Below are 26090 nucleotides of genomic sequence, written 5' to 3'. Positions count from 1 at the left end.
CTGTTCACTCGACACTTCCTTTATCACACCAATGTGACATGATGCGGTAATCAAATTCAGCCAGACGGAGACGGAGCCCGTGGGAACAACCAGAAATGGAATCCTTGACTCATAAGTTCCTCTTCTGATTCGGTGAGACGTGGGGGAACAATCACATAACTTCTTGCACTCGCAACAGGTGATGAGGCGTGAAATGTGGCTTAGAACACAGACGACACCTTTATCTGTACAGTAAATACACGCATGTTTATATAAGCTCAAAGGTGGCTTCTTAAATGTGAGTATTTTTTGGTTTCTTTCCTCCTCTGTTACTGTAAACTTTAGGTTGTGCACAAAACAGGACATTTGAGGACGTCATCTCAGGCTTTGGGAGACACTGCTCGCCATTATTCACAATTTTCTGGCACTAATTGATCAATCAAGTAGATAATCTGCAGATTAATCGACAATTAAAGTGTAGTTTTTGCAGCCCTTTATCTTATTTTTGACATTTTGAGCTGCACTTATGGGACTTTGTCTTGTGCAGCGTTGATGTTTTTTTTCTGCTTATCGTTTTCCATCAAGCTGCCAACTGTCTCCACACCAAAACGTACAAACAACATTGAGGAACATGTTGTACACGGACACCAATCAAAGCTCCAAAGTCTAATGACTTCAAATATACACGTATAAACTCTCAACCTACTAGCAATCAAACTTAAAAGGGTTGGGTTTCTTCGCCTTCTGCAGCTGTCTGGTTTTAAGGAGCAGAATTAGGCAGCAGTCGAATCTATGCCAAGGTGACAAACACAATAAATTGTATAAAGTTGGCAGAATGCTCCTTTATAGTCTCGTATGATACCCTGAGCTGATAAAAAAGTGCCTGCTGAAAGCCATAAAACCAAACTATGAGCCGAGGGAATAAATGTGACCTTCCTGGGTGGAGTTCAGGGTGAGGTGCGTCGGCCTATCCTGCAATTTCATGGTTTTAATTACATCCTTCAGTCTGCGCGGAGGCAGGAAGGTTGTGGGGCTTCTTTCCTGACAGCACTGACAGCCAAGTATTACTTCAGCGCGCGGCAGAACAGGCATTGAAGTTAAAAATATTTAAATTTTTGCTGCACTGCCTTTGAAAAGCACATTCCCCTACAGTCGCATAGCAACAGCACGACTCATGTCTCGCAGCTCTCGGGGATGAGAGCAGCTGCCAAATGCCGAAAAAACTCGGGAGTGGAGATGCTCACAGGGAGGGGAGAGGCAGCACTTACGCTTTGACCATGTGATAATCGGAGGCGTTGAAGACGTAGCCTCCGATGACCCACATAATGCCCTGCTCCACCACGGCCTTGTGGGAAGCCCTGGCCAGTCCGGCCTCGGCGTAGTCCTCCCGGCTCCAGAAGGAGGAGTTGGCAGGGACGGAGACGGAGCAGTCTGGACCTGAGGAGGGAAGAAACAACCACACAGAGTCAAATGATGCAGGGAGATCTGTTAATTCATTATCTTACATCGCAAACATTAAATACCAGTCGCCTTAAGAGAGATTAAAAATAGAAACGACATAAATCAGCGTAAAAACAAAGCTCTAGTTTGTGAGAAAGTTCCTGCTTCAACAGAGGATTTAACTTTCACAGTTCACTTTAATGTCCTGAAGCCAGACGCAGAGTGCAGGAGAGGGGCCGTCTGCTTTAAATTAAATGACTGTGAAGGTGGAAAAAGAAAAAAAAAGAAAAGAAAAACAGGATCCATTATTGATTTCATCTCCTGAATTATGAAGGAGAGAGGTGACAGAACGGGCAGCGAGGTTAAAGAGGCGTTTAATACCTTCAGATAACACGGCGATTACGCAGGTGTGGAGTAAGTTCTTGATAAGTTGAGTGCGGAGGAATCGATGCTGTACAGAAGTTGTATTTGATTTAACTTTTTCTAAGGAAAACTTGCATTGATGGTAAATACATCCAATTAAAGCAATACGTTCCTCAGTGGATCAAAGCAGAATCTCTTCTGTTGCTGAGCCGTGTCGACAGCTCCTTCATGTACGAGGATGCACTGTGCATGAAAAATGTATCCTCCTTTTCTTTAACCAACTTGTTTATTTATATCTTGCCTTTGTAATTGCTTTATTAGATAGATCAGTGACGGGAAACGGGAGGCGAGAGATGACGACATTCAGCCGCAGGTCAGAATCAAACCCTGGGCCGGACGCAGCCTCGGTACAGGGGCCTTCTTTTGAGTTTTCAATTTCGGCTTCGACACTTGCATTGAAACGAGCAGGAACGTGTGCGATTGCTGCATCCGCTGCCATCACTCGCGGTGAGCGATGCGTACAATAATTCAAATCTGCTGTGTTTGTTTTTGCTGCGATTGCTTTGCTGCAGCCATCATGAAAATGATCAGATCAAAAGCACGGTCTGTAACATCGTTCTCCTTTTCTTTATCTTTTCCTCACCGTCACAGGTCCAACATGTGTATGCGAGCTGCTCTACTGTTGCCAGTTGATAAGTGAAATATTGTGATTGGATTTTAAATAAATTCTAAAATAAATGCCCCATGATCATTTGACCAAAAACTGTAGCTGTTAATATCAAACTCGATACCATGGGGCCTTTTTATCTTGAAAGAAGAAGCTGACAGTATAAATAGCAGCTGTCAGGGCATAAAACCAATGATTTTGTGATCTTTATAGATCAAGACTCGATGATCTGAAAATGTTTTAGCTGTCGGCGCTGAAAAAAAGACAGCTTATAGGAGAAATAAGGCGATGGCTGCACCGGGTCTGGAGGGAAAATGGAGTAACGAGGACAAAGGTGAAGTACAAAAGACAAAAGATAGAAAACTGTCCAGCTAATTTACAAAGAACATTCATGTTATGATAACATGTCTGATAATGTTAAACATGACTGCCATTAACTTAACGGACACGCCGACTCTTCAGGGCGTTCGTTATAAAGTTAATAACATTATAAGCGTGCGTCGGATGCTCCGTCACACAAGACGGTGTTTTCATTTGATATCATGACAGCCATCACATGCTCTGCACTCATATATCAGGATGCAATTTTCACAGTTGGAAATTTAACGAGCCTACAAAACAAGAGAACAAGCTTGGTTTTTTTATTTTGTTTATGAGCGGCATCACGCCCTCTGGCTGCCCGGAGGCGGAATCTCCCTCAACGCCAATTACATCAGTGGCGTTCGAGGAAGAGCGGATGTTCGCTGCAGCAGAACCGGAGCTCCCTCAGTCGATACAGAACGCACCGAGGAGCTTATTGCTTCAATCGACTACATTTACCATCATTGTCATATTGAGCAATCTCTGGCCTTTGCGATCAATACAGTTCTGTCTGCAGTAATAACAGTGAAGAGAGTTATATCAATGTATATATTGTGAACCTATATTTCAATATTACATTTACAATATCAGGAACGATATTAAAACGTCTGAAACAATGTGCAATAATTCTCAGTTTACTACCTCTTCTGTATTAGTTTTAATCTAGTTCACTCATTTCATTTAGTTTCTCTTATTTTCATTGTTATTCTATTTGACACTGATGTCAGTATTTATTCCTCCGACACTCCTTTTTATTATAACTCGACTGTAACTCTCAGTATCTGGCTGAATATCTATCCTACCAGCACTGATTGGACATCCAAATTAAACCACGGCTAGTTTTCCCTTCGAGGCTTTCAAGAAATGAGTGGAACGACTCTTTAAAAAAGACAGATGGCCCGGGCCAGAGCTGCCTTCCCCCCCCCTGTAACTACATGAACAATAACCGTAGCGTAAACCGGAATCACTTGTGAATGAAGGGAAAAGATTCGGAGATGTAGTGTAGCGAAACAGCTGCCAGGTCAGAAATAGAAAGCTCGGCTCGTCCTGTTGTTGGACGCCGCCGTTTGTTGATCCGTTCGTCTACAGTCCGTCCATCCGACCTGATGAAAGACAGATAATAAAATCCGCTTGGAATAAAACATTTATCAGCTCATTAGAGCGATCACTCCATCCCTACAGCAGAGGCAGGATGTTAACGTCTGGGGGAGTTCCTTATTGATCGTTATCAAAACAATGTAGAAGTGGTCACATGACAGGAAAGGAAGTGTTGTGATTCACAGCGACAATCAAGGTCGCTTTACCCATTCTCCTGTTTTGTTTTGCTCAGAGGCTGAACAAAATCCCTGGTGGCTAATATTCTCCGGTCTGAGTCCAGCATCGCTAAGCAAGCTAAATTACCTTTGTACCTCGGTGGCATTTCCATAAATAAAACAAACGCGGCCTCGGCCTCCCTTAAAGACGTAATTTGTTGGAGGCTACGCATCTGTGAAACAGAGATTAAATGCAAGGCTGGCTTGACTAAACAGGCATCTGTCTCTGCTTTTGCACTGGTTGGTGCAGAAAATTCATAGAGTTCATCTGGAAGCTGCCGGTACAGAGTACAAGTGTGCTATTCCTCAGCTAACACACCATGACAGGGTAATAAAGGCTAAAGAAAATGCCAGTCTGTTTCTCAACTCCCTCAGCTTTGGTAATTAGATCGTGAGCACACTGAGCTGCTGATATAACTGCAGTTAAATTAAGCCATTGTCTCTGCAAGTGCAGACCGGCGCAGTGGAGCCGTTTAAGAACTAATAGAGCGGCTAAAACGCCCAGATGGTCTGATTCAGAAAGGATACAGAAGTGTCAGATCATCACCAAATTTAAAAAAAAGAAAAAGAAAGAAAAAAAAAAAGGCTCAATATTCATGAGTCAACCAAAAAAAAAAGAAGAAGAGGAAGCTGATGCAGCAAAAAGTTCATTTCGAGTCCATCAGGTTACAGCAGATGGATGTTGTGGGGGCAGCGGGAGCCTCAATAATGCCGGTGGTGGAGGCTTAAAGCTGAAGAGGCACTGGGTTGAATCACCAGATAAACAGGCAAAATCTGGACGGATAAAGTCGGTAACGCTCTTTACTAAACCTCCAACTGCTCCACTGCTTTTAGTGTTCAGCTGCAGCGGATCTTTACTGGGAAGGTTCAGTTCTTCTTTATTCCTGCGTCTGCTCTCAAAGACAAAACGTTGAGAAGGCACCATACCTGCTCCGTAAACCCACTATACATTTCCATACGTATCCTGTGTTAATAATTGTGGCTGTTCTTGGCAGCTAGATTTATGATTTGCCCACCACTGCTGGGACCGGAGCCGCTGTTCACTCTGCACAGAGCAGCTCATTTAAGTCACCGAGGAGTTTTTGGCATGTATGGGTCTGCTGGAGCCAACCTGATGACACCGTGTTTATTCAAGACGGCGAAATGTGCGAGACAATGAGGTCGCTGGCAGCCGAGTGATGCTGCCGCAGTGCCAGCCCACCTTGCCATCCGGCCTTGCAGACGCACGTCTTGTTCTGGCAGTGGCCTCTGTCAGGGCCGCCGCAGTCGGCCGGGCAGACGGGGACGTCGCAGGCTTCCCCCTTCCAGGCGTCCTCGCACTCGCAGAACACCGAGCCGGTGGAGTTCCTCACACGACACTCGCCGCGGCCTGAGCAGTTGTTGGGACATGTATTCACCCTGCGAGGGAGGAAGAGGGGGAAGGAAACAGAGAGAGAGAAACCAGGATTCAGGATACAGACTCTGAATAAAACATCAGGAACACCTTACATCAACTGTGTTACATCTGCTTTGTGTCAGCAGCGCCTCAGCTGTCTCCAGGCCTAAAAAGATAAAATATGCAGCGTATCCCCTTCAGACAGCATATGGTGTTGGTACTGGCATCGACATCCCTCATCGAGTGGTCAGACGCCCGCCTCGACACTTGTCACTCATCTCAGGAGGGCCACTGCACTCGAGCAGCGTCGAGCTACAGGCTGAGGTAACCGGCAGACATAAAGCCACAACAGGCACAGAGGAGCAGATGGTGAACACAGGCAATCTGCAGTAAAGCTGCGCTACCGACGCTCTCAACAGGGCCTTTCGGTCGTACATTTAGCTTTCCTGTTAGCATCTTTCATGCCAACAATCAAACCTCGTCTTCTCGGAGTCGAACTTCAACGTGATTCTGCCAGAATCAGAGCAAAGTACTCTTTCTATTGACAGGAAGTCTCACGTCTGCTGTAGATAAACTATAAATCTGTGTAGAAATCATTGAAAAAAAAAAGAGCTGATGATCTTCAAATGTTGACTGCTTCCTCGGTATCACCAGTGTGTCATGTGTCAATACAGCAGCTTTCCACATTCAGACTGTGATTGATGCATATTGGCACATGTGTCGCTTCTTTCCAGGGAAAAGTACATTGATTTTCTTTTTTTTAAATCAATACAAAAAAATACCACGACGAGCAGCTGGGTGGAAGTGGGACACGGCAGCTGTATTGTTTGATTTTAAAAAGATAGAGTTGTGTTATTTCCCTCAAATGGCTGAGCACTGTTGTTTTTACAAAAGGGATGATGCCATCTAGTTAGATTATTCTGTAAAGAAGTCAGACATCTTTGCCAACTCACATCCAAAAACATCTAGATGGATAAATCTAGAGGTGAAGCATTTCTTCAATAAACTCTGCAAGGTGTACTTCCTGTTCTCTTCTGTTTCTACATGTCAGAATTGAAACCCAGTTGCGCCTGACAGAGAAGGAGCTCACGGGAAACGCTGTTAGAAATGGAAACCTTGACTCATTATATATATATATATATATATATATATATATATATATATATATATATATATATATATATATATATATATATATATATATATATATATATATATATATATATATATATATATATATATATATATATATATATATATATATATATATATATATATATATATATAATATTATATTATATTATATTATATTATATTATATTTATATTCTTTACCATCATAGCTGGAAAAGATTAATCAGTTAGTTGTCAACTTCTTAATTAGCACCGACTTTTCTCTGTTTCTAGCTTCTTAAATGTGAATATTTCGGGTTTCTTTCCTCCTATGTGACGCTAAACAGAAAATCTTTGAGATGTGAAACTAAAACGAGATATTAGAGGACGTCATCTTTTCCTGAGAGATTATAAACCAAACAACTAATCAGTTAGTCAGCAGATTAACTGACAATGTGATAATCATTTCAGCCCTGATTCATATCTTTCTGGCCTCTCGTGAGCATTTACAGCAGCAACACATCGTATTCAGGCCTGAGTCAAAGTAAACAACAGTGTTTGTGTTCAAGGTAATGAAGGAACATGTCACCCAGCCCGTGTGACTCACTAATGTGACTTTAATAGTGTTTGGTGAGCAGTGGAGCTCGATGGCACAGAGGAATCAGACGTACCAGGCAGTGGATACAGTGACAACACCTGTCAGTGGATCAGAACCTCGTTGGTTTTGGTCTTTTGATGGAATCTGCTGACCACCGAAACCACTGCGAACTGCGTACAAGATGTCTCGAATGTGTTGATAATAAGTAAAACAAGATAACGTCAAAAGTTTCCCTTTCTCTCCCAAACCGTTATCATCCGTCGTATCAAGCGAGTGAAGGGGAGCTGTTGGTTTTCACCTCCTGGAGATAAACGTGTCCGGGGGAGCAATACGAGACAAAAGGGCCTCTCATCATCCTTTCATGTTTCCTCCAGCCGCCCGGTGGTTTGATGTGTTTCAGCTCCTTCACCTCTCCCACACCGAAGACCGAGGGGGGCCCGGGGGCTCCTCGCTTTCATCAAACTCTCTGTTTCTCAGCCCAACTTCAAGCCCATCACTATGGCGACGGTTCCAATGAGTGAGAGGAAAAAAAGAGGCAGCGGTCCGTTGTGTCCTTTACAGATGTTTCTAAGAGACGGGCTGCACTCGGGGTTCTGAGAATACTTTCCCTCTTTGTGGCAGCTTTTTGGGCAAAATACCAAACACTTTTGGTTTGATCCGTCTGTGGGAATCACGCCTCGCTCGAAATATCTGGATACGATGCATATAAGAGGACTGATTGATTCATATTAGTGCAGCTGGATGGAAATTAATACGTTATCTGTGTTTTTCCAAGCGTAACACGATGGAACAACTTGGTCCCAACTGGAAAAGACATCATTCAGGAAACAGACGACACGCGGGTGGAGCTTCGATCGTCAATCTCGTGTTCAGACAACAAGAAACTTAAAAACTTGGCAGAGATAGAAGTTAAATCTCGATCTCAAATTAAACCGAAGAAGATAAATACATGTGTGTATGTAATGGCTCATGCAGAACACAAAAGGTTCGCCAAGAATGTGGATTCACATGTTCATGATAATGCAAATTACTTATAAATCATCTGATCATGTCAAGAGGTGCTTACATTAAACTTTGGCCACACTGACTTTACCGCACAGATGTTCTGATTCAGCCCAGCGGCCCGCTGACAATGATTTATCTTTCATGTGTTTACAAGAATCCAACACTCGTGTGGTGCAGCAACAGTACCGACATACAGTTGTTGTTTTTTTTTCCACACTGGACCCACAAATGGTAGGACAGAGCTGAAGTACCACACAGTTACCCTGCAGTGGAGTGTCATTACTGGGCTGCAACCAAAATGGGCCAGCTAAATGCACGGTACATGGAAAACTAGAGTGGATGAGTGCATCGCTTGTTTATAGCTTAAGTAATGATAGTGTCTGGAAGCAAAGCGGGGCAGTTATAATTCAAATGTTACCATCCATTTCATATCTTTCAGGCTTTTATTTTGAAAGTCGTTTGTCTTGGCTTAATTCCCGTCATTAGAATTTGGGAATTTCAAGCAAAACACAAATTTACAACCTTCTGTCTGAGATTACTTTTTTTAACTTGCACTTCTTTTTGATGGCAGAACGTGACGCGATCGATTCCTTCAGATCTGCATCTCCTGAAATCTGGTGTCCAGTTTTCACCACCTGATACTGAAAAGTCAATAAAAATGTCTAAACCCTAAATAACCTGTTGGAAATACACGTGAAACTTTTTACAGCCAGTTCCAGCAGATGGTTTCCAAATGAAAATCTATATTTCATCATAATTTAAATCCTTAAAGGGTTTCTGTGGACCATCTGTGTTGTGCTGGAAGCTGGTTTATGTTAGCGGTTGCTACTGTTGCTCTCTGATAGTGAAGTGGAGGGAGACAAAGTCCAGCAGCATGAAACAACTTAAACAAAGCGTCCACAGACGTGCAGAGCGAACCGAGAGAGACTGGGACAGCAGAGTTCAGTTGCGTATTCAATAAAATACAACAATAATCCCAATCTTTGCTTCCGTGTAGTGTTGACGTCTACGACAGCACACCACAGTGTAGCTGACTTGTAGATGATGTGTTAATGATGCAACAAAAAACACACTGCAGCAAACGGTCAGTGGCGGCGGCGACCTGACACGATCCTCTAAATGCTGTCAACCAGCCGCGCCGGCGCTCGGGCTGAATCATGCAGAAAAGTGATAGCTTCGTATGCGTCATCTCGTCCCAAGGAAACGCTGTGAAGTGAGCCCTTCACCTAAATAAATCTCAACAGCCAGTAAAACAGAAATGATTTGTGCCGAGGCTCTAATCTCGGGTCTCTCCATCAGAGTATTTGTCATTTGGCAGATCCTTTCATCCAGTGGCTGACACTATCCCGAATGTATGCGTGGACCCTGAGAGATGCAAAAACCCCGAGGCCTGGCAGCTGCACACACAGCTGTAGAGGATTACGAGCAACTCGATATGCAGAAGCTGTCGTACCAGCAACGATTTTAAAATAAAGGAAAGGCCCGACAGTATCATTAAAAGACAAGAGACCACATTTCATTTTCCATTTTACGTTGAGTGGAGCGAAGCCGTTTGAAAGACGCTTTCGACAACTTTAGAGGTTTGTTTCACTTCAAAAACAGAACATTTCTTCCACATATACTTAGACATTGCTTATAAAAAAGAGAAAATGTGGGATGTTACAAAAGAAAACCCCCATGATGCCGTGCTTCTCTCACCTGTAGGAAATGTTGAAGCCGGTCAGGTTGTAGGCAGCGTCACTGAAGAAGTGCAGCAGGGCGTAGCCGGACTGAGACACCACCTCTGGGACTGTCTCGTTCCCATAACGCTCTGGAACAATTAGACCACTGAAACAACACCACAAAAGTCAAATTTAGCATATTTTTATTATCAATTACGCATATTGTACTTGTAAGCTGACGTGGTTGAACGTCAGGCTGTTCTGAAACGTAACAGAGTCTTTTTCTGTTGAAATAAAAATGGATTCGGTTCACTGGTTTGTAACTGAAATGATGTCTCGGAACTCTGAAAACTCAGAAACTTTGTAATATTAGAAACAGAGAGGAAGCAGGAGATCAAGTCCACACAGAGGCCACCTGACGTACCTGAAAGCAGCGAGGAGGGGGGCGTAGATGGAGTCGCCGTCGTACACGTACAGGTGGTCCCAGCTGCATTCAGTGGCAAAGTGGTTGAACCGTAATCGGAGGATGGTGTTGGGCCTGGAAAACACACAGAGGGAGACTGTGAGAACTGCTATAATAGTTCTTCATAAGTTTAATACCATCTAACAGCTGTGTCAGAAGTCCATGTCTGCCATCACTGCATCAGAGTAAGCTAATTTATTTGACAGAACCATGTATTGGATGCATCAATGCCCATTTTCTGAACCCGGCGTACAAAGACCGAACTTGTGACACACTTGATTTGATCCCATGTTGGTGCAACAAGCAGCCTTTTGTAGCTATGACAGCACTTAACGGTCCAAAATTATTATTTAATTACAACCATGACGCTGACTTCCCACAAAACTGCCAAGACAGAAAACTGGAATGACGTCCGCGTTCCTCCGTGCTCGCATGAGGGTCACGAGGCAAAAAATGTCAGCGTGGCCAGACTACATGCGTGAAATAGAGATTTGTTAATGTACCTTTATATCTTTGGGATAAGCAGTTAAGTCTCAAAGATCAACTACCACAGAACTGATCCAGAGTATTTTGCAAAGTGCAACCAACATTTCTTTGGGTCATGATCTTGCAAGACACAGCGATGACTCTACAGGTACGCAGTTAAGATCAAAACAAAAGCCGAGTTCGAAGATTGGTGCCGTCCGAACGAGGGGAGGAAGGACGTGGCCAACATTTCTTTAACGCTGCAGATCACTGAAACTTTAACTAAAATCTGGATACAGGTTCAAAGCTGCTCCGTGGTGTATGAAGCCAAAAAAGCTCCACTTCCCGGGTGTAAATTACCCAAATTTTTCACGTTGTGAGGCCAAAGTTGCAGGACAGGTGACCGCGGGGACTTCCTTCAACCAAGCCAGCTAACGTCCAGTTTTTAGCTCCCGGCTAACATCACTGGGAATAAAACTTTTTAAGTGAGCTGCTATTCCAAACTTTCTAAATGGCTCAAATTACCATTATGAAACTGGTCTTTTCGCTGGGGATATGACGCTCGACATAACTGATCCACCATTTTACAGCCGCTTCTTTCACAATGAACACTTATGGGAAAAGAGTATTTCTGGGCCCCAGTGCATCATGTGGCGGTGTAATTGCACAGTCTGGCCACTGTGAAAGTTGTCCCCGAGGCCCGGAGCTCTTCCGGGCATCGTTTGCCGTATTAATTCAATACAAAATCAACCGTTTTCCACCAAATTGTGCAGAATCCTAAAAAATTGCATTTCCACGCATTTCAATAGTGCATTCACTATACGTACAGCCACCATGTTTATTCAATAACTGTAGAAAATTAGACAACTCGTCAATGCTCTTCACTCCACGGCTAACTTACACCACTCGTTAAACACGAAATATCAAACATATTCCTGCTCACCGGCTGTCACCAGAGCTGCACGCAGGCTTTCAAAGTTAATGCTTCACCAGCTGAAATGTATCTCAATATATTTAAGACAGTTAAATGTAGATAATTAACTAGGTGACACAGCAGGAACAGTCTCCACCTGCAACAAAACTTTACTAGCGTTATCGCGGTGGCAACTTCCCACCACGGGTTTATTTTTGCAAGCAAACTACCAGAAACCCAACAGACTAACATCCTTTGAATTAAAAGAATATCAATCACATGTAGCAGCCGTACCGCAAATTAAACTAGCTGTTAAAGTGGTCAATAAAGTCATATCGCATCACATTGCAAAAGTTAGTTGGTGACATTTCACACAGCAAAAATCACCATGTTTTTACAGCGGATGGCAAAATAGGGGAAAAACAAGATCGGTTAAAATCAGTGTTTAATTGAAGACATTCATGAGATTTGTGCGGCTCTGCTCTAAATTTAGTTATCGTCTCAAAAATGAAGTCATTCAAAAGATGCGGGAAGAAGCACAAAGGCCACATTTAGTGGACCTATAACGAAGGCACAAGACGTACAGGAAATGTTATGAATAGCCACATTTTTCTCTTCACAATTTTACTTTATCAGAGTGACGCGCTTCTTCCTCTTCTTCTTCCTCTTCTTCTTCTTCCCCTTCCCTCAAGCAGAAGAAGCAGTAACAGTAAATAAACTGAGGGATGGCAGTGGCCCCGGGGGCTGATTAGAAGAAGAAGAAGAAGAAGGCTTGTGACCAGTAATTTAGGAATCAAAAAATACGAGTGAGGAGATCTGACAAAGAAACGTCTCATTTCTGAGCGCACATTTCGCTGCCTCTCAGTGGGAGAAGTCATTTCAGGCCACTGCAGGCTGATTCCACACACTTAGCTGCGGAGAGTTTGATGTATATAGCGCACGTGTCGCTGCATTAACCTCTTGTTAAGAGCCGGCTCAGGGTCTCAAGACAGCATATAAAAGTGCCATTAGCGTGTAATGGAAGCGCTGGGCGACGGCGTGGCCTGGTGATTAGAGAAACCATCGAGGAGGAGGAAGGTCAGGAGTTCAACACCCTGGAACATCTACACGTCCTGTCGCAGGGAACATGATTGTGACCTCCTGAGCCCCGACCGCGTTATCCACGGTTAATCCCCCCCACCACACCGAACGAGAGAGCGAGCTGGCTACATGCCTAAAATGCAAATGTAATCAAAGAGTTTATGGTCGGGATGAGCTGACAGCCAACAAAAAAAAAAAAAAAAAAAAAGTGAAGAATCACGGCTCTAAATCAATAGTGTAGCGAGGTAGTGCTGACTAAAACAACACAGAGGGAGTATTGAATTTCTCACAGTTACTTTGCCATTCATCCTTCATCCATCATCTTCTGGATACTGTAAATTACTAATGTTGGATAAATCTCTGAAGGACTGCAGTGCAGGCTGTGTACATAACAGCCATAATGAGCACACTTGAAATAATGAGTCGCAGCGCTCGGTTTTTACAGTTCATCTCTGAAATGTCTCAAGGTCTTTTTGCCTTTTTTCCCCTCTGAATGACAGAAGCCGACTGAGTGCAGTCGATAATAAAAGTATTCATTCGTGTTGTGTTTCTACAGATTCTGTTCTGGCTGCTAGACGTCTAGGTATTTTTTGCCCAAGACAATGTTTGACCAAAATATCGATTTACTACTCAAAAGCAACTTAAAATGTGCACAACATGATCAACCTGTCCGTGAAAACTCAGTTTTTACAAGCAGTCTATTGCAAACACTGATGTCGTCAGACAATATTGAGCTCTCGACACTATTTCGAGTTCTGTTTAGGACAAGAAACACTCATAACGAAGGCATTTCTCTCCACGCTGTTGTATCTGTAACTCTACTTACTGCCCCTCTATCAGCCAGGTGCACTTGGTCTTGTACTTGTAGTTTCCTGGACCGTCAGTCAGATAACCAGAGGGCCCCGTCAACCTGAGACAGAAGAAGAAGAAGAAGAAGAAGAAGAGCAGAGGGTTTTTATTTAGTTTAAACAGTCCTGAAGTCACCTACTACTGCTGGCGTGGGTGTGACAGGATGCTGCAGAATAAAAGGTGAAATAACTGTCGGTACATCTGAATCTCCTACGATCACACGTCTTTTAGAAAGGACGGGCGGCGACACACGTCCTTGAACTGGTCCACCACTGAAGTATAAGAACAACTGTTAAATGGATTTCCATGAAATTTGTTTCAGACGTTCACATCCTCCTCAGGTTGAACTGACTCTCCCCCTCTTCTCCTCTCATCATCACATCCAGTCGTTCAGCTTTACTTTTTGCGTTTAGTGCTAAGAAACAATCGTTAGCATGCTGACATTAGCATTTTATTCAAAGCAGACACAGAGCTGCTAACATGGCAACAGGCTCATGTTATTTGATATGAATCAGTCTTTTATCATGCAAATGTTTACTGTCACGTCAATGTCTTTGGGTTGTGGTCAGACAAAGCTGAAACACTGAAATGATAACACACACACACACACACAAGCAGAGCGAGCGCAGGTAAACACTAACTTCTGAAACTTCACTTCTTTCTCACTTCATGCAGCAAACGGGACAGCGGAGCGGAGGAGCTGAGAATGATTAAACCCCGCAGCAAATTATTATCTGAGGCAGACACCTCCGACGGGCAGCTGGCCGCAAACACTCACTAATAGTACAGTTCGGTGCCCGGGCCTCTGTTATTGCCTGATCAATTCCAGCTTGATGACACAGCAGCAGCGAGGAGCTGAATTACACAGGGGACACTTAGCTGCAGTCAGAGAGATTGTATCATTACTGATGTAGGTCTCAGGGTGCGATGACTCCAGGAACACACCCAGTCTCAGGCTTGTTCCAAAACAGCCTCACACAGACTAAAGTCTACTGAGAAAGCAGCAGAGAACGCAATCCTCCCTGCTCGGCTGCAGTTAATGATCTCTGCACCACGGCGGAAAACACATCTACCAAGACGTGCTCGACGTTTTGACAATATATGAATACTGCTCGACTTAACAGGGAGTCAACCTGGTTTCTATGTACATCTCGTCTCTACAAAAACAGGATGCTGTCCTTTCACAATCCGGCACACCACAGATGAAATATGTTTTGTAACTGATGACATAAATCCTGCCCAGACCTTCTGGAGGTGATCCCCGCTGTGTTTTTTATTTGCGGCTGGTGAGCTGCAACTTCTTGTTATTGAGATCTTTAGCCTGCAGTCAGAGCTGCGGAGGTGCACGCCAACAGCCCCAGCTGTGTGGGCCGGCCGGGTCAATGTCCAAGGCCAAGGGTGTTGTTAATTTCACTTTATAGGCCAAACATATGACTCTATATTGCAACAATGCTCCTGTGCTATCTCTGCACTGGATAAAGAGCCGGTATAACAGTGTTCAAAAGACTGAAGCGGTTCATTTTCAGAGGGGAACCTAAATGTAATTTTTATGCCACAAGTTCGACAGTAGTGACACCGACAACCACACGCGAGGCTTTGCTGATTATAGCTGACTGTATGTGCGCTAAGTGCTGTAAGAGAGCAGTTTCACCCAACCTTTTCCACCAGGCAGGTCTCGGCGGTTAGCTAACGAGTACACTAACGCTGTAATTACAGATCTCTCTGTGCTGATACAGCCGAGGCCTGCAGGGATTCTCAGCTCTCCCAGCTAGCAGAAAAACAGAGCTCCCTCAGAGGACGAGAGGCTCCAGACTCTCCAGCACACCACAATGTAACCTGCTGCATGTTACAAAACAGACTCTACCACTAGTTCTGCTAATGTGAAGCCAATATCCCCCTGGAACAGCATGAAGTTATCAAAAAAAAGGAGTTTTAAGGGTAGAATTCATGCATGCAGTCATGCGTATCTTGAATCCTAAGAAGCAAAGGCACAAATCCCAGCAGGGACAGCAGGGACACGACCCACTGATGCTGGGAACAGTAAGATTTACCTGCACTGTTAACAGAACTGAAGCACATAAACGGGTGGTTATAGACGGCAATCTGTACCTGAAGCTTACATGGAGCTAAAATAGGAACTAGACAAAAACCTCATGCTAAAAAAAACTACAAACTACACCAGTTCCCATCAACTAAAACCAAAACTTACCGACAATGACTGACAGCTTTCTTCCTGTACTGATGCAAATTTCAAGTCATTTACTACATTAATCATCATCTTTTAAAGCTTATAAAACAAATGTTTTTCCTGATTTAGAGCTGGATTTTTTATTGTGATGATTTCTCTCATTAAAAACATGTAAAATCATATAATTCTGTTACTCAAAAACTGCAGCTCCAGCTTGAACATGTGATAACCAGTTCATCTTAATGAAGATTGAAGGTGCCATGTCGAAAAGCTTCACAAGACTTCTTATTTTCAGTGTGGTCAGACAACAAGTCATACAAAAGACTACGTTATATTATCATGGAGAGTTTAAAAAACATATAATAAAGTAAAGTTCCTTGAAACAAGTTTTCCTGGAACATCATATAGATCAAGGACACAGTTTATGCGAGCTGGACTTAACAAGCTAAAAACGTATAAAACCAGCACGAAACAGACGCATCTAACAAACGACTGTCAATATCTGTGACGTCAAGTTAAACACAAGAGGCCGAAAGCGTCCTGAGATACAGAACAAGCCAGCAGGTGTCTGCACTTCCTGTCGTTAGGCAAACATCGACGGTGACATTGACGGTGACGCCCGACAACCTTCTCGTGCAAACAGTATCCCCGCTGCAGAGCCGAGTGGTCTGCAAATGGCAAAGTGTTGCAGCATGAGAGCAGAGCAAACACGATTTTCTCATTGGAAGGCGACAACAGACCGGAGGGGAGAGGAGCACGCTCAGATTGAGTAAATGCTACGAGAGCGAGCGGGTTTTCCCCCCGCAGACTGTCTGAGCGGACACTCAGCTGCTGATATGAGTTTTAAAATCAATTAGGGAATATTTTAGCAGAAAATTACACTTTTATTATGAAAGTTGTGTCCCAGTGCAACCCAGAGCGGTGCACATTATTTAATAATTTCACATAATTTGTGAGATGTCAGCAGAAAGAATCTAATATTAAAACCGTGTCTGAGGGATGCTGTGATTTCTTCAATCAAGCAGACCCGTCAGGAGCTGCTCACGTGGAGTTTGAAGTCAAGTCTGGTCGGAAACAAGATGTCGAAAGCAGTCCTCGGTAATGTTGCTATGTCACCACATTTAAAGGAACAGTCTACCCAGAAATTAAAGTTCAGTCGCAGCCTACTCACCCTAGTGCTGATGGGTGAATTTGTTTCGTCAACAAAACATTTCTGGAGCTTCTCAGTAAAACAGCATTCTCCTTCACAACTCAAGTATCTTGTATTTAAATCATAAAATACCTTCCACTGTTTTTAAAGCCACAGTCTTCAGTGTAGCTGCTAAGCTAAAAACGTTAGCATGCATCCCGTCTGAAGTGGGTGCATGAGCTCAGCCACATGCTGAGGGTATAAAAAAAAAATAAAATAAATACATTTGGGATCTCTGGGCTTCTGGAGACTTGGATTACGTCAAGTGTTCAGCACTATGCTTCACTGCTGTTTTACTGTAAAGCCCCATAAACACTTGGTGGACTACAAGCTTCAATTTTGGGTGAACTAATCCTTTAAATGTTTTGGCACAGTAACATTACCAAGCATGTGTTTATCACAGCATCTTGTGGTTCTACCACACTCGACCCTAAACGCCTCCAACCAACTCCTGATGGGGTTAAGTGAGCAGATAATGACTGAACTTTAATGTTTTTGGTTGGACGCATCCTTTAAGAAATACGTTTGGTGACATGAGATGCTGTGAAGTTGCTGAGCAGCAGCCACAGACGAGGCGAGCTGTGAACTGGAAAAGACCGGAACAAATCAACAAAGAGCGTGCGCCCAAAACAAGCTTGTGCAGCTATAAGTCAGTTATATTACTTTATAAATATTTAATAGATTTGTAGCTGTTTTCCAACTTTCTGTGCTTTCACGCTTCCAGTTTCGCCTGAGTTACTGTTGCACTTTAATGAAAGCTTCCTAATGTACTAATTTTCCCTTTCAACAGCCTTTAATGCACATTCACCTCATCTGCACTAACAGAACTGGGTCCTGTGATATCCGGCAACTCCGACCGCAGTGTTTCTGCACAGTTATATGCAAGTTCATCCAGTAAAACTCGCTGAACTTCGTCTATGACTCTGGGACAAATTTTGGCGCCTCTGCATCAGTAGACTGGGAAAGGAATAAATCAGATGTTCGGCAGTGGGGACCATTAGTTTCTCTGCAGAGGGCAGACGGGCTGGTCGGCTCAGCGGGGCCTTTATATGTGAGGGGAGGTCAGCTTGCTAACAGGTTCCAGAGAGCCTGAGGATGGATGAACGCAGACGACTCTAAAGACCGCAACAACAACACAACATGAAGCAGCGATATCCACAAAAAAAAACCCAAAGTTTCTCTCAGAAGGAGCGGACGAGTGTGTCAGCAGAGCATCAGTAGAAAAGATGCTATTTAAAATCCAAGTATGTCATTTCAAGAACGCTGAGACAAGTCAAGGTTAGAACTGCAGCTGTCTAAGTTCACTGGGGAAAGGGATCCTTCCTCTGCGGCTCTGTCGGCTTCTTCTGGGGAGTTTTTCCTTCTGAATCGAGGATCTTAGCAGAGAGGATGTTGTTCACTGTACAGACTGTAAAGCCCCCCAGAGGGAATGTGACTGTAATTTGGGTTTCATAAATAAACTTGATGTGGTGTGACTGTAGTCTGACGAAAAATTCAAGCCTGATTAATAAATTACATACACTGTATATGAATATCAGAGAGGTCTTGTGTATTTTGACCTTCAACTTTTCTTGGTTGGCTTTTTGTTTTCAACAGCTGCTGTATTGTGAATATATAGTAGACAAAAATACAGAAAAAAAATAATAAATAAAAATAAACAAAAAAGTCAGGTCAGGCTTGATTGCTGCATCCTGATTTGAGATTGTGCACGATTCAAGTTGATGCTGAAACGAAAAGTGTTCAGTCTGTTTATTCAGGTTTCATGGAAATCCATTCAGTAGTTTCTCTGTGAACCTGCTGATAATCCAGCCAACCAACTAACTTTCCAACATGGGCCAAAGAGGGCCAGCTGGTGGAGGTAACACAGTGAGAAATGTGACAACGCACTTGGAAAATAAAGAGAGAAGAACAACTGTTAACCAGCAATTATGGACATGGATGTTGGCTGGACCATGAGCAGGAAATCCACTTCTTTAGTCTGCAGTTACACATTAATTGCATTAGAAATCAGAAGGAGTCAAGGGATGCTGGGAGGACACGAACATCCATCGTAGTAAAGAGACACAGGAAACTCGCTCATAACTGTGATACCACTAGAAAAAAAAAGAAAGAAAGAAAGAAACGAATAAAAGCTGCTTCCTGTACTATGAAAAGCATGTCTCTGTGAGTCTGTACCAAGAGGCACAAGGCTGGCTTTTGTAGCAACAGTCTAATCAGTGTGAATATCAGACAAAGGTTGAGCCTTATGGCGACATCAACTTTACAAGCAGCTGTTAAGACTATAGCAGGCCACATAAAGAAAGATGTTCACAGCAATACAGACGCTGTCGTCTTGATGTCTATGGCTTTCTGAAGATCAACAACAACACAAGCCAGCAGACAGTTCGCTTCAACAAGCGATTCTACACGGCCGATTCTCTCCAGACACGCAGCTGCTGGACTGAACCACTGGCTGGACTTCTGCTGTCCAAAATGTTATTAAAAGGTCAGTCGGCGCACGCCGAAGACTACACACTCTGGCCGGCCCATTCAGATGGTTTTATTACCCCAAGTGCTGAGGAAAATCCGTCTCTGACATTTCTGCCTCAATCCGGGTTCAATGACTTTCATCTCTGGTTTAAAAAGCGTCGAACATTTACATGCAGATGATCCCCGGTGGTCTGCGGCATCGAGGAGTAAAACCATAAGCTGCATTGTTCCCCGTTTGAATCCATTCTCATTTCTCTCCAAACATTTCCTGCTAACTCTTCCCTCTAAACTCCCTAATAAAGACCCTTAAAATGCCTGATTACTAAAGAAAACATCAGAAGTCACCTGTTTTTTTTCATAATTATCAAAATCTGACCATCATTTTTACAGCAAAAGTATACGAGTTCCAAATATCTGTCACTATTGTATCGACCATCATTAATCCCTAATTTAACATTTAGAAGGAAAATAGCTGTGTTAATGTTGTGATATCAATTTCACCCAGCTCCTCACTGAGTCCCCTGGCAAAGAGTCACACAGAATCACAAGTTCCTAAAAATCCACCGATTAAAATAAAAACCTTAATTTTTTATGGCGTGAAAACAACAAAACACACTAGTCTGTTTTTGTGCCCGTCTCCCTCCCTCCGTCTTCATGTTGATTTTGGCCCTCATGGCTAGTTCGGGACTCCATCTTGGCACGACCCTGCCACAGAAAGCTGCTTTTTCACCAGCATTCAGCCGACCTTGTATGGCAGCATTGTCTGTATGCTAAACACGGCCTCAGACCACAGGCTCTCCCCCGAAAAGAAAAAAAAAAAACAACTATCAGCTCTTTGACCGCGTTAACAAAACAACACGGCCTTGATTCCACAATGCCGGATCACAGAGCAGAAAGTTTACCGCTCCATTTTTTCATGATTAGCCTGACGGCGGGGTGAAGGAGCTGCTGCTACATCACCGGCCCTCCTTACATTGTGGCGCAGCAGTGATAAACATTATACAGTAAGTCACGCTTTGTTACGGTAAAGTTCGGGGTCAGACGAGCAGCGACCGCCAAGTCTCAGACTGAGCTGAGCGCAATGCAGTCGTAGAACAGAAACAGACTATTAAAATCTCGGCTGCTTTTAAAGAGAAGCTGGACGGGAACTTTGCAAACCTCAGTTAAAGTTCAACTTTAATAATCTCCACGGGGACGTTCCTCCTCTTCATTTGGCCCTGTGGTCGCTTCTAAACCAACTCCAGCTTTAACGAGCCAGTAACTTGGTCAAGTGCAACAGCTGGAGGATGAGTGATATGCACAGATGGCTGCAACTATGGTCGAGTAATATGAGTGTGCTAATTGTCAGCGTGCTGGCGTCTGTACCGAACAAGCATGTTCTCTCACATCTGGAGAATGTGATCAGAAATAATCATGATTATGGCTGTGGCTGTGTGTGACCACTAACCAGTGTAACTAACAAGTGGCGAACCTCAACACATCAGACTCATTTTTCAACGTGTCATGTTAAACTTCTCTTGTGGAAACTCTGCTAGTTTTCCTGCTGCATGAAGCAGCAAAAAAACGTCACAGCAGCGTGTGTTTGAGTTCAGGTCAGGTCTGTTTGAGGTCAGAGCTGGAACGATATATTGTGCAACCGTAGAACAAATCAACTTACATTTTAGTTTAGGACACTTTGGCGTGTGGAATCAAACCACTCGCCCAATAATGAATCACCAAACTGCTCTACAGAAACACACAGCTCTATCACCAGAGAAACAGAGAGAAATACATCTAAAAATCAGTTAAATTTAAAAGAAAATGACTTTTTAGACTTAATTATCAACTGGAGGACGACAGCTTGAACTCTTGTAATCAATTAGTTGTGATTTTCTGACAGTTACATCCCTCAATAACTAATCAGAGAAAACTGAATCGGTGAGGAAACTAATCATTGATAGCAAGGCCTTAAGCTCCACTTGACCCGAGCCCGGGTCTTTTCATGCCGACAACTGTTACCCAGGATGCAGCCGGTGGGCTAGTGTGGACTTCCCACAGTGAAGTCAATTAATACTTGAGTGCAACGAGCTCCCAGCGTCTCAAACCGCAACCAAAACGAGCAGCTCCATCCAGAGAGCACTCAACCCGGCCCCCCTCTGAAACATTAGAAGCTCAGCAGCCATTCAGCCTCCATTTTACCTGTCCGGATACGCTGCCGGCCACGCTAATGTGCACATAGTTCCAAGCTTCCTCTTCTCCTTGACCACCGCTGATATCAGAGGATGCATAACGCCGCAGGCCTCCAAAACAGCTCTGCTTTACGACCTGGCAGCCTCGCGCCGAGCTGAGGCAGCGCGACGGTGAATATCAAATTTAAAAAAGAAAAAAAAAAAAGGAACAAAACACCCTGGATCTACTAAAAAACACTCAGCCGAGGCCAGACAATGGAGCACAGCCTGATGGGACGCTTTCTAGCGAGCTCATCACATTATTAAAACAAGATCGGCTTGCTAACAACCAGCGATGAAGAGAAAGCAGAAAGTAAAACATTACTGACCGACTCAACCAACGAGATTGTACAAGGGGGGAAATTTGCTTTTTTAATTAAATGTTTGTTTATGTGATCTTATCAGGAAAAAACAGAACAAGCATGTAGAGCCGCAAGGATTAATCGATTAGTTGTCAACTATCAAATAAATCAGCAGCTGATTTGATTTGATGATCGATCTGAGTCGATTTTCAAGAAAGAAAATGCCAAAAAATCTCGAGTATGTTCTGTCTCTGTGAAAGCAAACTGAATATCTTCGTGGTTGTGGACAGTACAAGACGTTTGAGGACGTCATCGACCAGACAGCCTGTCGATTAATCAAGAAAACAATCAACAGTGTCATCGCCGTTGAACCGAGGCGGTCATCAGGTGCTGCAGGACCTGATCACCTCACCAGAATATCACTATCCAAACTCCGGTGATGCGAAGTGACCCTCTGATGTGCACACAGGACGAGCAGCGCGGCACTGATTGCCTGAAAACTATTAATAATTGACTTCTGACACCGTCCTCCTCAACACATACCTCATTTGCCATTACATTGAGCGTGGTGTCACTATCCTTTGTTTGAATTAGGGCGAGCACCTACACAGAAAAAAAAAAAAAAAAAAAAAGCCCACATCGATGTGTGCAGGAAGTGTGGTCACCTTCCTCCCACCTCTCAGATGTTTCCATGAGAGTTTGATCAGCAGCACCAGCCCACAGTCGGACGGCTCCGGCTATAAAAACGCAGGGCGCTTTTCCTTCCACGGGTTTCCAACACTTTGACCCCGAGCTGCTGTCGTTTATGCCGTTTAGATAACACGATATCTGAACACTTCAGTGGGTCACACACACCTTCTCGTCTCTTGGTTTTTATGGCCGCCATGACAGCTCCTGTGTTTCAAAGAGTTGTGTAAAGCGAGACGACGCTGACAGGGCTGGTAAAACAATAGAAAAAAAAATTTTTTGGACTGTACGCTTTTTTTCTTCTCTCCCTGCCAACTCGTCATCCTCACAAGTACGGCGAGGAATCACCATCATCGCAATCCAATTGGAAAATAAACACCTGGTTATAGCTCTATGAAAGCAGAGACAGTAAAACGAAAAGGGATTAATGCCCTAATGATTCGCCAAAGTTGAGAATGGTTTTCATCAATCGTTTCAGTAGTTTCTTTGGGAGTAAAAACATCAGATACTCTCTGGCTACAGCTCTTTTAAAAAAAAAAAAAAAGAAAGGTGGAAAATGTGCCATCTTTCTCTGCTTTATGCCATTTTAAATAGAAACATCTTTGGGTTGAAGGCTGTCAGACAAAAACAACACAATCCCTACGACATCGTCTTAGCCTCTGGGAAACTGTGTTGAGAGATTCCTCACAATTGCCTGACATTTTACAACCAACAGAAGAAAATGTCAGAACAGATAAAGGAAACAGTGCCGAGCTTAAAGTTGTTCTTCTTGTTCCTACAGTCGAGTGTTTTGAGCTTCACCATGTTGAAGGATGTATGTGCAGGATTTGACAATTATTTTGAAAACAGAGCAAGAAATCTCGTCCCTTTATAGCTCTAGTTTCTTCTTCCTAGTATATCCTCATTTCAGCGCTTACTATCATTGTTTAAGCTGAAAAGAAAGACTGAACAAGATACCGGGCTGCTCAGAACCAGCGAGAGAGTCCGGTGTAGAGCCACAACATCTGGAGGAATAAACTAAAGTAGTGATATCGGATCCAGAACCGTTTAAATCAAAATGCAGAATATCTTCACTCCTGTTTATCAGCCCGACTGCAGCAGTGATCTTGTTTTTGTACGTAACGGAAGAACCAGAGTTGCTGGTGAGTGCTGAGTTGAGTCAGAGTCGACCTACATTTAAAAACTCAGACATACACGTGCCTTTTCTTTCTTAGTGTCATCTCACGTCTGACGTACAGTGAAGTAATCCGGATGTTTGGGGCGGACAAACACTGCATGAATAACAGGAATGAAAACAAATGATTCGGCGGTCAAACTTGCTTTGCTGGTGGTAAACACAACGTTACACAACCGCCATTGTTGATGATAACCTACCCGACGTGGCTCAGGCAGAGATGCTGACAAATGAGGTAATATTGAAAATATTCCTGAAGTTTATCCTCTGACTTGGAAGTGGCGACATCAATCACTAGTAAACTTGCAGATTTAACGTCTTTTTAGTCCAACATATTATATCTTTAACCTAGTGGCAACACAAATCATCATGTAGTGGCTCCAAAAAGCCACCATACACATCCAAATCCAGCACAAGTGCACTGAGAGTTGAGCAGGAGACATATTATGTCCAGCAATTTTAGCGTTTTCATATAATTCAATGGGAAATTTCAGACATTTCAAGGATTTTTATATGGTTATTACACAGTGATATTTCTGCAGAAACCATGTCAGACACACATTAGAGATTCTGTTTGTGTGTGTCGGGGATCTTTAACATCGCTCCTGATCTGAAGTGGTGCCCGGCTGTGATGTTGACACTTGTTCTGGTCTCATTTCAACAGATTTGAGGGGGAAAAAGATGGTGACACCGAGGTTTAATACTGGTCAACATGCATGTCACCAAAATGGCACAACAGCTCTGTGTGGGACATTTACAGACATTTAGTCGTATTAAACCAGTAGAAATGAGCCTCAGCAGCAGCTGGCAGGAGCCCGGTGGTGGAGGCAGTGTACCTGCCTCAGGTGAGCTCTGCTTGGTTTCTACTGACAAGTTGTGAATGATCGAACGCTGAGCACACGTCAGGCTGCACACCTGAGTGATACCAGCAGCTTCCTCCAGCCCCCCGTGTGTGTGTGTGTGTGAGTGTGTGTGTGTGTTCACTGTACCTGAATCTCCCTCCGCAGTGCTGGCATTGGTCCCCGACCCAGCCGGGGAAGCACACACAGTTGCCAGTGGCCGTGTTACACTGGCCGTTCATGCACGGTTTGTCGCATTCCTTCGCCTCGGTAGAACCGGGCAGCCCGGAGAGCAGCCCGACGACCGAGAGCAGGAGCGCGGTCGTCAGCATCAGCAGGCTCCGGCCCCGGCCAGAGCCCGAGCAGGCCCGCCGTGTCGCCCCGTACATTCTCGCACAAAAGATGGCTGCTTCGAGGCAGGCGCTCCGCCGCTTTCGGAGGATAGCGACTCAACGGGCTGGCCGTTGGTAGCGGTTCCGTTCGTGTGGACCTGAGGGTTCGGTCTCCCTGCTGGGTGACGGTTCAGCGTCTTCGTTCTAGGCTGAGTCTTCAGCTGGTTAATGGTTTACATCTTTCCCGTGGTTCCGTTTCCCAGCCGCCGCACCGAGCCGCATATTGACATCCAGAAGTGACGTGATGGTGACAGGAAATGCGCAACGGGGGGAGGCGAAGAGCAGGGCTTTAAACTTTTATTTTGAAATCAGAGCGGAAGTCCCGCCCCCTGACAAACAGCATGTTATCTTCATCATGGCATATTTTATCATATTTTCTACTTTAATAACATTTATTGCCATGAATCTGGAGGTTTTTTTAGATTAACAAAAATACACATAATTTTAGACTATTTGTAACATTTTATAATTACACAAAAAGCATGTTATCTTCTTTATAAGAGCATATTTTACAGTATTTTCTACTTTTATTGCATTTATTGTATGAATCTGAAGACCTTTTTTATATTAACAGAAATAATAATGTATTTTATTAGCACTATCTAACTATCTAACACTGTATAATACAAAAAGCATGTTAGCTTCTTAATAAAAGCATTTTTTTTATATTACACTTATTACATCTTCTTTATAAGAGCATATTTTGTAGTATTTTCTACTTTTATTGCATTTATTAGAATGAAACTGAAGACATTTCTACATTAAGAAGTAAACAATATATTAAACTATTTGTAACATTTTATAATAACAATAAAAGCATGTTATTTTCTTTATAAGAGCAAATCTTATGTTATACTTTTATTGCATGTATTGCCATGAATCTGAAGACGTTTTATATTAACATAAATCAACATTTTATTTTATCAGCATCTAAACTATCTGTAACATTCAATGATCAAATACAAATCATGTTATCTTTGTTACAAGAGCATATTTTATA

General features: G+C 43.3%; 1 protein-coding gene across 5 annotated transcripts in view; it reads right to left on the bottom strand.

Annotated features, from left to right (window-relative positions):
- The window catches only part of atrn (attractin), a 126812-nt gene extending 101320 nt beyond the window's left edge, over positions 1–25492 (bottom strand). The window contains exons 1-6 of one of the 5 annotated variants that reach the window (XM_037125376.1): positions 24849–25492; positions 13621–13704; positions 10298–10411; positions 9911–10039; positions 5324–5520; positions 1248–1416 (exon numbers count right to left, since the gene is read on the bottom strand). In XM_037125376.1, coding sequence (XP_036981271.1) covers positions 1248–1416; positions 5324–5520; positions 9911–10039; positions 10298–10411; positions 13621–13704; positions 24849–25087 — 932 coding nt within the window. In that variant the 5' untranslated portion in view covers positions 25088–25492. The remainder of the gene's footprint in view (positions 1–1247; positions 1417–5323; positions 5521–9910; positions 10040–10297; positions 10412–13620; positions 13705–24848) is intronic. The other 4 variants (XM_037125377.1, XM_037125375.1, XM_037125378.1 and 1 more) reach the window with 4 other exon arrangements.
- Positions 25493–26090: the final 598 nt, after the last annotated feature.

The sequence above is a fragment of the Acanthopagrus latus genome, chromosome 16, assembly GCF_904848185.1.
Source record: "Acanthopagrus latus isolate v.2019 chromosome 16, fAcaLat1.1, whole genome shotgun sequence".
Lineage (NCBI taxonomy): Eukaryota > Metazoa > Chordata > Actinopteri > Spariformes > Sparidae > Acanthopagrus > Acanthopagrus latus.
Note: the sequence above shows the minus strand (reverse complement) of the source record. Positions and strands in the feature narration are given on the sequence as shown.